We start from the raw sequence: 15,223 nt of genomic DNA on the forward strand, positions 1-15,223 counted from the left end.
TGATCTCTGTGTATGACCAGGGACAGGACCTGAGGGAACATCTGGAGCTGTGTCATGGGATGTTTTAGGTTGGATATTAGGAAAAGGCTCTTCCCCCCAGAGGATGGTTGGCCACTAAAACAAGCTCCCTGTCGCAGTGGTCACAGTCCCAAGGCTGACAGAGCTCAAGGAGCATTTGGACAACAATCTCAGGCACATGATGGGATTGTTGGGATGTCCTGTGCAGGGCCAGGAGTTGGACTCAATGATCCTTGTGGGTCTCTTCTAACTCAGGTGATTCTGTGAGGTTCACTCGGATCGTGAAGAAGCACCAAGTGCCTGTTGTGAGTTCAGCAGCCAAAGTGAAACAGAGCTCACCCCAACCGCAGCTCTTACTGAATCAGAGCTGCTCGAGGCATGGTGAGGAGCAGGTCCCGTATCTGACCTAGGGCACAGCAAACAGGATGTGACCTGTCACAAAGCAGGGTGACCTCAGTGGAAGGGGAGCTGGCCCCACAGGAGGGGGGTTCAGCCAGAGGAGGCTGTGACCTCCAGCGCTGAACATGGAGAGTTTTCCTTACCTGCAGGATTCAAAGTTCCAACCCAACACCTTTGTGCAGGAGATGAACATCCCAAGAGGAGCAAAGCCACCTCTTGCCTGGGTATCCCTGGCCTGGAGCCGGCTCCTGAGAGGTCAGGCAAGGCAAGCAGGTGCTGCTGGCAGCGCGGGATCGGGAGGGGGATGCTCTGCCAAGCCCTCACCAAAATGGAGTCACCTGGTGATCACTCAGTGTGGGCTTGGGTGTGACGAGCCCAAAATAACCGCCACTGCTCTGCGGCACATTGTGCAAATTCTCAACCAGATTTAAAAGAAAACACACCCGAGTTCCTGCCAGCACTTGGTGAAAGAAGGAGCCCTCCACTGAAAGCCACACTCAGAGCCAATACTGACACTTGATTAGTGTCTGCTAAAAATAGTTCCCTGTGTGGGTGGAAGGAGAGCTCATGAGCACAAACACGAGAGGACAGGCAGGCATGGGGGGACTTCAGCTGGAGCAGCAGGTCAGCAGCAGTGGGTCACTGGGTCCATGGTATGGACAGGGACACCTTCACTAGACCAGGCTGCTCCCAGCCCCATCCAACCTGGCCTTGAACGCTTCCAGGGACGGGATATCCACGTGTCACTTACTCTGGGAGGCAAAGCACCTCCTCTCCCCCAGCATTGTTGGTGTCTGCTTTCAGGTAGTGCGCACAGGACAAGAGGAAACAATTGTGTCGGGGAGGTTTAGAATGCATATTAGGGAAAATTTCTTCACTGAAAGGATGCCCAGACATTGAACAGGCAGCCCAGAGCAGTGGTGGAGCCACCATTTTTCCTTAGCAGATCCCTCTTTTGCCTCAGATCTACACTTTCCCCAATAGAGCCACGTTTTTACTCAGATCTGCACAACCCAGTCTGTCTGAATTTGAGAAGGGTTCAGATAAGGCTCTTGGGCGCATTGTGTGACTTTGTGTCCTGTGCATGGCCAGGAGTTGGACTCAGTGATCCTGATGGGTCCCTTCAGCATATTCTATGGATCAATTCAGCATATTCTATGCTTCTGTGATTATTTTGCTTCAGCAAACCAGCCCTGTGCCCATGCCAGCAGCTCCCACTGGGCAACTGCTCCTGCCCCTGGCAAACATGGAGCCATCACCTCCCTTCCCACCCCGTGGGCTGCTCCTGCCACTGGAATACATGGAGCCATTCTCTCTGCTCCCACACTGCACCTGCTTGAGGCAGCCATGGCTGATTCATCCTCAAACGCCGTTTCTGGTGAGTTCTGCCTCTGCCGCCGCCATTGCCCTCACGCCAGGCCGCCATCTTGGATCCCTCACACTCCCTGTCACCCGCCACCTTCCTGTTCCTCGCGCTGCCATCACCAGCGCTATCAGACCTAATTTAGATTCAGGGCTACAAGACAGAATTTGTTTTGTTTGTGACAAACTGTTGGTAGCTACCACGTCGGAAACACTGCGTGGGCGGCAGGCGGCTCCCTCCCCTCTGCCTGTGCCTCACTGCCCCCCCAGCCGCAGGCTCTGAGGCCATGCTGGCCACAGGCTGGGGTGGTGGAACACAGCAAAAACCACTCTATTCTCGCCAAACTATTGGTCTAAGGCTTTTCGAGCAGTCCAGCCATGAGGCTTCATCACAGCAGCGCGGCGGATGCAGCAGGTCTGTGCACCAGCGCAAACCGCCCCGCCAGGGCCACGCCATGTTTTCGAACTGAAAAAAGGGCAACAGTGGGGAGTTTTGAGCATGGCTGAGCCCAGCGATGTGCAGACCCTGACCAGGACCAGCACTGCTCCAGCTCCCACCTCCTGTTGGACAGCCCAGCCGGGAGCGTGTGGCACATGGCGACACTCCCTTGTGCCTCCTCCATAACATGGAGACACTGGAGAAAAGGACTGAAAAAGAAAAAAAAACCCTTTTTTCTCATTGCAAACCACACTTCCAGGTGTCTCATTAAATCATACATTAAAAAAAAAAAATAGTATTTGATTTACTGCTATCACGAGGTGCCCGTGGGCTCAGCTGCAGCACACTGCTATCACTGGGTTCCACCTCCCATGGCAGGAGCCCCACTTCATCCACCTGCCATCATCACAATCCCAAAACCCCGATGTGGGACCCCTGCTCTCAGCAGCACCTGAGCCCCCCACCATTTTCGGGGTCCCACTGCCCATGGCAGGGCCAGCAGGAGCAGCTGCGCTTCACTTCCTGCCTGGCATGCAGAGTGACCCAAACCCACACTGAGGTGACCCATCGCAGAGCCTCTTGAGCACCATCCCCTCATCACTAAAAATAGATCCGAGCGGTTAAAAAAAAGAAAAAAAAGCCAACAGAAAAAAAGCCAACGGGAAAAAAAAAGCCAACAGAAAAAAGGAGAACAATGTCTGCTTGACCATCAAAGAGCAACCACAGTAATTTCGAGCAGGAACACCTGAGACGAGGACTTTCGGGTTGTGTTTTCTCTTTCTGCAGCAGATGGGCTCGGTTTTCTCTGAAATAGATTAAATCTCTCCTTGCCTGAGGTAATGGCATGCGGAGTTCCAGTGCTGGGGGCTGCCCCCCTTGTGGGCTTCTCGGGCTGGAAAGGAGCCGGGGGAACAATGGGTCAGAAGACAAATTCAATTTCCTTTTGAGCTCGTTACCTGCTTGGTTCTTATTTGTACAGAAAGACACAGATCTTGTGGGCTGAAACCTGTGTGCTGGCCCCAGCACTCATCTGAGAACTTGGCAATTCATTGCAGGAGTGGGCTGTGCCGTGAAGGTCACCTCCCAGACCTGGTCTGGGTAAGCAATGTGTCACAGCTCTCCAGAACTTCAAGACCTGGCATGTCCAGCCCATGGCTCTGCAGGGCACAATCTTGGCCAATTGTTAAAAAATGCTGAATTTCCATGTATTATAAACGAGGAGATTTGTCAGGGCTGGCATCAAACACCCTGCTCCGTTAGCAGAGGCGGTTTTCAGAAGTCGATATTGAAACAGTGGTAAAAAATGGGGCATTTTGAAGCTGTTGAACGAGCAGTGTTGTGCACAGCGATCAGCCGATATATCCGACAGGTCACACATGAAAGTGTCTGCCTGCTGCCACTGGAAACTTTTTCAGCAGCACCTTAAATCAAACTCATCTAAGCCATCTGCTGCTTAGAGTGATCCTTCGCCAAACTCAGTCACAGAGGCATCCAGAAACATGAAAGATATTTAAAAGGCTTTATTTGACCTCAGTGCCTTTGAACAAGGGTGTGAGATGACAGGACCAAGTGAGAATGGCTCCAAACTGACAGAGGGTAGGGTTAGATTGGACATTGGGAAGAAATTCTTCCTTGTCACAGTGGCAAAGCCCTGGCACAGGCTGCCCAGAGCAGCTGTGGCTGCCCCATAGCTGGAAGTGTTCACAGCCAGGTTAGGCGTGGCTTGGAGCAACCTGGGGTAGTGGAAGGTGTCCCTGACCATTGCAGTGAATTTTCAGTTTATGTTTGTTGAATTATAGACTCCCACAAGGAGCTGGAAGGGACTTTAAAGCTCATCTCGTTCCAGCCATGGGGTGTTTCCCCTCCAGACCAAGAGACAATGCTCTTGGTCTGGAGGGGGAAAAAAATCCACCACCCCCAGGGCGTGGATTCTTTGACAGGTTCCATATTTTCATGGCAGGTAATTTTCCTCCTTTCCTTTTGCCCTCCTCTATTTTACAGGCAAAATGGTTCTTCTGCACACAGTGAGGATAAATGAAAAACTGAAATAAATTGCTCTCATCCACATCTTTCCTCTCTCTGTGTTATGCATCGCTGGAGGATCTGCTGGCTGAGACAGAGGGAAGGGGGATGCAGACAGCCTCACAACCTCTGGTCAGAGCAGGACAGAGCTTTGTCTTGTGGCTCCATTCAGTGAGGCAGCATTTGGGAAACACATTTTTGGGGTGGTGGGTGTAAGGAGGATCTTCTTGCTGAACTGAGGAGCAGGACTTCTCTGTCACCTTGGGGACAGGGAGGGGGAACCCAGAGCAGCTGGACCGAGGCTGCAGGATGGCCTTCAGTTCCCACACAGCCAGGACACCCCTTCTCACATCTGCCTCCGTCTAACAGCACTTTCTCGTTTTCAAAAGAGTTGAGAGAACCACTGAAACACAGATACGTGTTGGGGTTCCATTTCTTGCCTCACTTCTCTCTGCCACCCTGCCTGTCCAGCGTGTAATGGAAATTTTACCGCAGGCGCTCGATGAGCAAACAGGAAGCCAGCAGAGAGCGTGGCAGCTCGCTGTGGCCCAGCTCAGCTCAGCCGGGGGACAAGCAAGGCTATAAAAGACAGCATGGGGGTGGCAGGGGGAGGAGAGCAGGCCAGAGGGGCCAGGGCTGCCAGCGGTGCAGGGGACCTGGTCCTGGGTTCACAGGTAAGGCAGGCACTGCCCTGCACCCTCTTTTTCTTCCTTCTGCAAATGATTCCTGACTATTTTTGGAAGTATTTTCCACTGTTCTTGGGGCCGGTTGAGAGGATTCTGCCATACTTTATTCTCTGTATCAAGCTTACTAAAACTTCACCTTCCTTGGAAAAAACTAATTCTAATTGGCTTTTACCTCTTCTTTTTCATCTTTGCAAGCCCATAGTACAAACTTTAAAATCCCCCAAAGCTGCTCAGATTTCCAATGGAGGTATCAGAGAAGGTAAAGCTGGGCAGCGGTTCCACAATTCCCTTGCTCCTGTCAGAAAGATTTTTCTTCCTTTTCTCTGAAGGAAATCCAGAATCCCTCTATTGAATAGTCTTGGCTGTGTGTGGAGTACTCAGAGCTGCATCTGGCTCAGTCCCCACCACAGAAGTAGGAGGGTGTTTGGACCCAAAGTAAGAAAACCAGAAAGGAGCTGAAAACAGGTCTCAGATTCCTTTCACTGTGATTTTTGTGACAGCTTTCTAGGCTCGCTCACTTCTTGCATGGAGCTTGTCAGTGGGAAAACACTTCCTTTCAGTTTCGTACTAAGTTCATTCATTTTGATTGATAAGTTTTTAAAATTCATTTTTCCTTCAATTCCCTGAGAGGAGAGTGTAGCCGGGTGGGGTGGTCTCTTCTTCCAGGTAACAAGTGACAGGATGAGAGGAAACAGCCTCAAATTGCACGTGGGAAGGGTTTACATTGGATATTAGGGAAAACTTCTTCACCACAAGAATTGTCCAGCACTGGAGCAGGCTGCACAGGGCAGTAGTGGGGTCACCATCCCTGAAGGGATTAAAAAGTGTGGATGTGGCACTCGGGCACATGGTTTAGTAATGGTGTTGGCCATGCTGAGGGAATGGTGGGGCTTGGTGATCTTAGAGGGCCCAAACGGTTCTGTGATTCCTTGATTCCCTGGGAGCATGCAGGGCAATGTGAGGAGGTTTGGGTGGGTCCCACAGACAACCCCACCATAAAAACGGAGCCAAGGGGCTGCTTCTTTGTTGTCTCCAAATTCTTCAGAGGTTGGGAGACCTGGGCAAGTACACGGTGCGAGGCACAAGGCACAAGGCAGGGGATTCGGCAGCTGCCCCAGCGAGGGGCACCTCGAGGACTGTCTAACCTGAGAATGGTGAAACATCAGGGTCAATCTCAGGTTCGTCAGCCCATGAGATGCCTCCTCCAGAGCAGGACAGGCAGCACCGACCCCCACCAGCCCCACGGCTGCCACCTCCACCCAGCTCGTGGAGAAACACAGCAGGGAGACACCCGAGCTTCGTCTGCACCCTGGCACGGCTGTTTGTGAGGCTGGGCAAGGACCAAAGCGGGTGTGAGCCCCCAAGGAGCACAGGGAGGAAAGCGGCCGGCAAATCCCGCCTGTCCCTCCGGAGAAGCTGCTGGAAGCTCGGCCACGCCTTAGTGCTGGAGCTGCCACGGCCGGCGATGCAGCCGCTGCCGTGTGCGAGCTGCTGCTCATGTGACAGGAGGCTCCGAGCATCAAAAGCACCTAATTAGGAACCTCTCCGACTCCCTCCGGCTCTTCGCCTCTGTGTGCAGCGAGCGCAGCCCAGGGGTGAGTTTGGCATCCCTCAAAGCATCATTAACACTTCGCTCCTCACATTCCTGACTAGAGGAGGAGAGAGTGACAGCCCTAAAAGTGACGATAATGAATCCCCAGGCAGTGCACAGGGCCCATCAGTGCTGAATTTGTCACTAATTTATGAAGGGAGCAGGGGAAAAAAAAGGGTATTTTTAATTTTTCAAGTTGAGCTTCCTAAATAAAACGCAAGTCCAAGATACACTTGTCAGAATGACTGTCTTTCCTACAATTAAATGACTAATGCTAAAGGTAAATGGTGTAGAACATGACCAGGCACAGAGCAGGCCACAGGGGCAGGGGGTGAGCTGAGCTGCCTCTCTCTGTGCCTGCTCCTGGCCGTGCCCGAGGCGGTGCAGGAGCGGAAATCTCTGCCCAGAGCCACGGGCTCACTCTTCCGAGACAAGGTGGCCCCCAAAGCCCCCTGAGTGATGCCCTGGGCCCAGCCCCTCCTGCTGCATCTCTCCCTACTGCAGCCCCCGGCCCCTCCAAGCGCTGTTTCTGCAGAGCAGCCCCAGGAGAAGGGCAGGAAGAGTTTTTCAGACAGCCCAGCCCCACGTGCAGGGGAGGAGACAAAATTGCTGAGCTGGACCTCCTGGACCCGCCAAGTCCTAGCACAACTTCAAGAAGATTTAAAACCATGCTGGGAGTCCCCATGAGCAGCCAGGCAGCTCAGGGGAGGCAACTCCATTCCCCAGGCTGGGATCCAGTCACTGCTGGAGCTGCTTTCATCTCCTCATGGGATTTTGGGGTTTCATTAGCCCTGAGCCCCCAGGAGGTGTGGGGATGCCCTGGGAGCTGCAGGCAGCGCTGCTGGCAGTGCAGCAGGGTCAGGCTCAGCACTTGTATCGGGGTAGGGGACAGCACGGGGTCAGGCATGGGGCACAGGGAGAAAACCAGCCTCAGGTGAAGCACTGGAAATGAGAGAGGATCTCGATGATTCAGCGAAGAAAAGGACTTTAAAACTCACAAAGCCAGCAGGAGGCAGCTGCTCCCCCTTCCTGCCCACCCAGCATTTGCTCTGCTGCTGCTGGGAGTTATTCTGCAGCTGGGGGGTGAGGGCCCCCCTGGCTTGCCACCCCCATAAACCTCTTGAGCCTTTTTCTGTGACCCTCAGAGCTCTGCAGAGCCCTGGTTTTCCATGTGGTTCTTGCCATGGAGGAGGATGGGAGAGGTTCTTGCCATTCATCCAGGTTCTACCTAACGTGGGCTGGTTTGCTTTTCCCCCTTCTCTTAAGTTTGTTCCTCAGGAGGGAATTTTAATTTTAGAGACAGCAGTGCTTCTGCAAGGGGAAGGAAGCAATTGCTGAGCTCTGAGGGGCAGGCAATGGAGGCTCCAGCAGGGAGGCAGGGAAAGGCAAATCTCTCCCATGGCTCCCGTGGATCCCGGGATGCACCCCCAGGTGTGTGTCTGTGCTAGGATCAGGCCGGGAGAAGAACACGCCTTTGTGCCGTGTCAATTTGTGCTCCAGAAGCGCATTTTGCTTCTGCAGTGAAGTTTTCATGTGTGTGATAGCAGCAGAGGGATCCCTGGGAGGAGCCGGGAGGCAGCCGGGGCTGCCTTCACCAAACAGCTGCCGAAGGAGCCGTCGGGAAAACTTTCCCTGCGACGTGAAACGCTGCAGAGCTCGGGCCCGAGCCCGCACACGGGTGTGTGCCCGGTGTGCCCCTCTGCCATGGGCTCGCCTGGCCCGGAGAGAATCGGGGGGCTCCATGGGGTGCCCAGGGCCCAGGTGCCAGGAACACCACCCGGAGCAATGGGGGTGTGTGGGGCTTGGCTGGCGGGTCCTGCCGCAGCCCCAGGCACCCCATAACACACAGAGGGTCTGTCGTGCACACTCATGAACTCACACTCACCTCACACCCCTCCCACACCCCCAGCTCCCCCTCACCTCTCCAACCTCCAAACCCCCCGAAACCACCGAGAAACGCCCCTGAACACATTTGTGCCCGCTTGCACACACAGCCCTGCACACCCCACACCCCCACAGTCCCCAAAACACTCCCCCTGCCCCACCCCACGTACCCCCCGGACCCACATGCCCATGAACCCCCTCTACCATACTCTGCCCCTCCCATGTCCCCGCAGCCTGTCCCCCCCAGCCTGTCCGCTCCCGGTCCGTGTCCCCCCGCTCTCCCCCCGTTCAGCACCGCGGACAGATCCCGGCCCCGCTCCCATCACGTGGCTCCCCCGCCCCTATAAAGCGCGGGGCCGGAGCGGCGCGTCCTGCGGGAGGCGCGGAGCCGGCGGAGCGCCCGAGAGCGGTGAGACGCGCACGGGGACCGGGACGGCCACTGGCACAAGGAGGGGGATCCCGAGCCGGGGGGCGTCTGGTCCCGGGGCGAGGAGGGTCCTGTCCCGGGATGGGGGCGTCCCCTCGCGGGGGTCCCAGGTCCTGGAGGGTCCCGTCCCGGCTGCCGGGGGTGTCTCATGCCCGGGGGGAGCCCCATCCCGGGGAAGGGGGTGTCGCGTCCGCGGGTGGGGGATCCCAGCCCGCGGAGGGTCCCGTCCCCAGAAGGGTCCTGTCCCAGGGATGGGGAGTGGGATTCCTATAGGGGGGGTGGGGATACCGTCCGGAGGGGTTTCATCCCTAGGGGATTTCATTCCTGGGGAGGGGGTCCCCAATGGGGTGAAACCCCTTGAGTGACCCCTGACCGCAGCGGGGGGATGTGGGGGTCCGGGGTGGGGGGGGGGGCTGCTCTTGCAGGCTTCTGGCCCCGGAGTGGCTGCGATGCGGGTCAGGATGATTTCAGCTGCCTCCGTCCTCGTCCTGCTCTTCCTGCCCTCGGAGACCTGCTCCCCGCTGCAGTGGCCCCGGGGTCCGTCCCGCAGGCTGACCCTGGCCCCCCAACTCACCTGGGAGCCCTGGATGGGAGCCCCGAGAGCCCCGGTCCCGGCCACCGATGCCCTGCCCCAAAGACTGTGCCTGTTCCACGGGGCAGAGCTCGCCCCGGCCCCCCGAGCCCGGCGGGCGCTGCAAACCGGCAAGAGGCGAGACGGAAAACCCAACTCGCTGGATCTCACCTTCCACCTCCTGCGCGAGTTCCTGGAAATGTCCCGGGAGGAGAGACTGGCCCAGAAGGCGCTCAGCAATAAGCTCTTGCTGCAGAGTATAGGGAAATGAGGGAGGGTCGTTGGAGGTGGGGGAATGAAGGAGACCGACCCCGTAACAAGACACCACGGCGGAGCGGAGAACGGGGGGGATGCTGGGGGCTGCAGCCGTGCCTCGGGAGTCCCCACCTTGCCTGGCAGTGCTGCTGTCACTGCGTCCCGCGTGTCACTGTTGTGCATTAAAGTCACAGTCGTACCTGCCCTGCTCCTGTGCTCTTATGCTTTCCTGCTGTCATAAACGTGTGGACCTGGACCAGGTCCTCCCAAAAACACCAGAGCAATCCCAGATGCTTCCTTGGGTGAGAAAAAACATCTCCGTAAAGAGCTCTGAATGATGCAGGTAGTGCCACCCCAGCTGGAAGCTGCACCCTGAGACCCAGCCAGGGTTTCTCCAGTATCCCTGAGAATGGCTCCAAAATCTGCCGCTTCCCAACTTCACAGCAAGTCTGCACCTTTTGTGTCACAGATGGGGATTTGGGACAAGGTTTAGTGACACCTGAGCTTGGCAGTTCTTGGAAGAAGGCGAGCATCTGTGTAAGACATTGGCAGCAAGGGCATTGCAGCCCCCCCAGAGGCCACCTCCCTCCCCAAGCTGTGTCCTCTCTGGGGCATGGAGCCCCCCTCAGCTCACGGCCCCGAGCTTGGAGCAGCCATTCCCACCCCAAGCTGTGCAGAGTCCTCTGCCAGGCTTGACAGGGCTGAGGTGGGCTTGGGAAGGCTCCCAGGCACTGACAGTCGTGGTGGAAGGAGGAAAATTGTCCCAGGACCCTGCACTCTGCAGACCAGGGAAGGGGTCAGTATCCTTCCCCCAGGCCAGCTCGGCCATCCCAGCCTTGGGTGATTGACTGGGGTGGGCACAGGGCTGGACAGGACCTCCGGCAGCCTGGGGACATCAGAGAGGGGCCAGTGGACAGGAGTGCAGGGAAGTGGTGAGCAGCATGTGCCCAAGTTAAACAGCTTGGTCTCAGCTTTGAACCCAACCTGGCCTGACCCTGCACCCCACTCCTGCCTCTCTGGAGGGGCTGCTCAGCCCCAGCAGCTTTTGGTGTTGCCAGGGCAACATGGGCCACGGGCAGGGACACCTCCCCCTAGATCAGGCTGCTTAAAGCCCTGTCCAACCTGACAACCCTAAGATAAAACACAATTTAGTGCTCACCTCCATCAAATGCAGAACTCACTCTTCCAAAATGAACAATCCCAGGGTCAGAACAGCTGCTGGTGGCACCTGCAGCAGGGACAGCCCCACAGTCACCACGGGCTTGGGGGCAAGACAGATTTGTGCTGCCTTGGTCCCCACCTTGGCTTGGGTCAGTCTCAGAGCTCCTTCAGTACATCTTCCACTCATCTTTGCTCTCTCCACCAGCAACAGCAGGAGCAAACCCAGTGTCAATAACCAGAGTTTCTCCAGAAAAGGGTATTTTTACTGCAGAGACAGCTCCTGTTGCCTCCCTCAGCCCTGTGTACAATTCCCCCCCCCCACCAACAACTCTACCCTGCATTTACACCCCAAATACCTTCCAGGGTCCACGATCACATGAAGATCTTTGGACTTTCAGGCTCAAAACCAGCCCAGACCCCACAGTGGGTGCAGGAGGGGTACAGGGCAGTGGCTACAGTTCCTGCCCCAGAGACCCTGCACCCAGTGCCCATCCCAGGGATGGGTGATCTCTCCCACTTCCCAGCCAGCCCCACCCTGTCCCACAGCCCCTCCCTCTCGTGCAAATAAAGAAAAAAAACTCGGATGGGCATTTCTGCATTGAAAACATTTATTTTACAACAGTGGTTTCCGATAACTTAGCAATCTTTATTTTAGTTTATATTTGGACATACAAGACACAAATTACCATGCTAAAACAGAAAATAATTCCTTCTGCCGTCGCCGCGGGTATGTACAGGAGCTCAGTAGTATCGAGTGTTACAATCCACGAATTCAGACAGCCACGTCTACTTACAGACAACTCAAAGTATGGTCCTTTAGTAACATAACAAAATAGATATATGTCTATATTATAATTGCTTCTCAGATGCATTTATACTTCGATTGTGGTGGGTTTGGTTTGGGGTTTTTTTTAACTATTTTTTCCTTTTTTTAAAGATGGGCTCCCTCTATCCCCCACCCCCCCCCAAGTTGAAGTGCAGTGCAAATGCAGGCAAGTCTCTCCCGGCATCCTCAGCTCCCGCTGGCTCCATAAAGGGGCCAGGAAACCAAACCCCACGAGGAATTACACAGTTCAGGGCCTTGCTCACATGCAAAATGAACATAAACCGCCTGGGATGTCAGCAGTGACACCAACCGACCCATCCACACCCCGCCCCAGCAAGGCAGGCAATGGTGGGATGAGAGGGAGGAAGGAATGACAGCCATCAGCTCAGCATCCAGCACGGAAACAGCATGTTTGGAATTGGCAAACCTGGAGTTCATCAGCCATGATGGTCACAAACAGAACTTCAGAGGTGCCAGCAGTAATAATCTGCCCAATATTCCACCATTTCTGCCATGAAGGAACCCCTGGTGTGCTGCGTGTCAGGAACAGGCTAGAGGGGACATGGTGGGACTCACATGTGCATCAGCCACAACCATTGTGCCTTCACATGGATCACTGCCAGCTTCAGGTATAGGAATTTCAGTAACTCAGAGTCCTTATGGAACCCACCTGCAAGAGGAGGGACAGCACCTGGCCATGCAAACCCCATGCTGCTCATGTGGGAACTCCCCAAGCAGGGTGTGGGGAGCAGGAGATGCTTCTCCTGCTCCTAGGACCCATTTATTTATACAACAGGCTCCTTCACCATGTCCTCACCAGTCCCTCAACCCCACAGGTCGGGTTTGGGTTTTCCTGCAGCTGAGAGCAAAGAAGCACAAATTTGTGGCCACACAAAACTCACACCTTCCACCTGTCTGGCTGAGTTCAGAGCACTACTTGGAGCCAAATCTCACGCTTTTACCACCAAAGAAAAACCCAAGGTGCACACCTGTTGTATAAATATATACATATGTGCATATATACATACATACACACACGTGATACTGCAGCCCACGCCCTCAGCACGGGGTGGACCTTGCTCTGTGAGCTCCCCCAGCCCCATTCTGGGGAGTCCAATGTGGTGAAAACAAGGGGAAAAACCCAAATCCATGTGTTCTATCACAGCTTCAGTGATGAGCACATTAACCACATCTAAACACCCCACGTGCCAGCTGCACAACTTCCAGTCACTCCAGAGCTGCCTCTGTGTCCTCTGCTAGCTCTCCCTTCTCTCCCCCTAAGGAAAGCTGGAGCAGGCAGAGCTCTGTTCCATCCAGAGGAGCTGGGACAAGGGCAGCTCATGGAATTCAAGTAGATTGTTAAATTTTTGGAATGGTTTGACAGGCAACCGCTCACAGACTGCAAGAGAGCACCCACAGGGCTGGGAGAGGGAGCAGAGAAGACAACGGCACTCGGGAATGAACAGCCAGTTTATATAAGAGCTTCCTCTATACATATACATACATATATATATATATAACCACCAGAAATTCCCAGCATCTATCCTTTTAACACCAAAATGAACTGTGCATGTAACATTGGCATAATGAAAGTTCATCTTCCAGATTTCTGGCATTTGGCTTGTGCAAACATCAGACAGCCAGCTTCCCTCCCGCGGCTTCTCCTCATAAAGGAAATGTCTTCTTGGAAGAACACAGGAATTGCAGTCTTGCTGAGTCCCAGACAGTCCCAGAAAGCCTCCAAAGGCAGCTCGTGGAGGGGACCATGGATCTTGTGGGAGCTGAACACTGACAAATTTCCTGCCACCTGGTGAGCTACTGGCTACGATTCTTTCGAGAGATTTTAAGCAGCTGTTGGTGCAATGAGACACTACAAACTAGATGATCTCCACTAGAATACAGAGAAGCAGCACCAGATGCTGAAGCATGTGAAATTTATATTGACCTGACACTATAAACTATAACTGGGGGTTCAGTGCTCCAAGATTAATGCATTTAAACACCATTCAGAATTACTCACACGAGGTGGGGACTGCAGACTGCCCAGACCACCCTGGCAGAGTGACCTGTTAAACATGATGCCAAGATACAGGTGCACTGGGTACAAAAAAACCTGCAGCATAAATTTCCTATGTTATCCAGAACTTGGCAAAAAGATCAAGGGGCACCAGAGGAAGGGCACAAAGTAGTTGAGAGAAGCAGGTGCCTCTCTCAAGGAGCGTGTGTGGTACAAATGCTCTGGAACAGCCCCTCAGAGTGCACAGGTGTCCCTCCCACACCACTAAACTGAGTCACAGATGGGACAGGAATAGTTTTTCTGTCAGGCTCCTGCCCTGGTTACACCTGTGTGAGGTGTTTACAGGCTGACAGGAAGGGTTTGGAGAGCTGCACTCCCCCGACCACAGCCCTGCCACAGGACTGAGTGTTTCTGTGCCATGCCCAAGCCCTCCTCCTCTGTTCTGCCCCTCCAAACCTCCAAGAGGATCCCACTTCAAGAACACTAGGAGTGCTAATATCTAAAGCAGTTTTAAAAGACTACAAATCTAAAAAGAAGACTAAAGAGGGAACATGGCTCTAAAACATCACTGCATGGGACCGGCAAAAACTGACACCCTATGGGATGCCATGAGGTCTTACATAAATTTATATACAGATAAATATTTAAGAATTTCCTACAAATATCACTAACAAAATGAGACTGGCATTTAAGGGGTGCAATGCCCCTTCAGTACAGTGCGTTTAGGATGTTCCCATCCCTAGGGAGGATGGGCAGGACAGATCCAGCACCTCCTTTTCCAGAAGCTCCATGTGCCAGGAGGGACAGCTGGTACCTGAGCACTCTCAGCAGCAGCTTTCCCTCCTCACCTAAGCTAGGAATGGCTCTCCATGCAACACAGGGATAAATCAGTATCCTGCACACCAAACTCTCCAGTTGGGATTCACCCTTAGCTACAAGTGCTAAGGAAATCGGTGCTGGAGAGGTTGGAGGAGCTGGATGGAGGTGGCTGAACAACTGGAATGGAGGATTCAGGCAACTTGTACAAATGATACAACTTTAAAGAAACAAATAAATAAATAAAATCCAAATTTTAATTCTGGCAAAACACCGGACTGAGATGGACAGTGGTCAGGTTTGATTTTGGAGGGAAACATTCTGCACTAAGCCAGGTCAGGCTGCAGCACTGGGTCGCTGCAACTCCCCCTGCCCAAGCTCAGAATTCCTGTCTGAGCTTCTCTGCCAGATATTAAACCATCATTCCCAATAGAACTTTGCATTTACTAGGATTCTACTTGGCCACTATGAAGTGCAACTTGTGTTAGAGCCCAGGGTACTCTTGCACCTTCCCTCCAAGAGGGGAAGAGTGGGCATTAATGTACTTATGTGCCATGACACGGTTTTGGCTTCAAAGAAGGAATGTTTCAATCACTTCCTTACATAGTTCAAGAACTTCATTAATACACAACAATCCCAAACTCAGAGATTAAGCAGTAACATGGGCAAACTTGAAAGAGCTTCAAAAAACATGAATATTCCTCTAGAATTATGTTTTCCCATCATTCCCTGTAAGTGAGATCTCGGAA

At 53.8% G+C, this 15,223-nt stretch overlaps 1 protein-coding gene across 1 annotated transcript; it reads left to right on the top strand.

Annotated features, from left to right (window-relative positions):
- Window positions 1–9,277: 9,277 nt before the first annotated feature.
- Window positions 9,278–9,670, top strand: LOC115912180 (corticoliberin-like). Its single transcript, XM_030963589.1, has one exon. The coding sequence runs from the start codon at window positions 9,278–9,280 to the stop codon at window positions 9,668–9,670; it is 393 nt and encodes a 130-aa protein (XP_030819449.1).
- Window positions 9,671–15,223: the final 5,553 nt, after the last annotated feature.

Source organism: Camarhynchus parvulus, chromosome 20 (genome assembly GCF_901933205.1).
Source record: "Camarhynchus parvulus chromosome 20, STF_HiC, whole genome shotgun sequence".
In the NCBI taxonomy this organism is placed as follows: domain Eukaryota; kingdom Metazoa; phylum Chordata; class Aves; order Passeriformes; family Thraupidae; genus Camarhynchus; species Camarhynchus parvulus.

Coding starts and splice junctions, on each gene's coding strand:
- LOC115912180 (XM_030963589.1), top strand. CDS start 9,278: ATGCGGGTCAGGATGATTTCAGCTGCCTCCGTCCTCGTCCTGCTCTTC.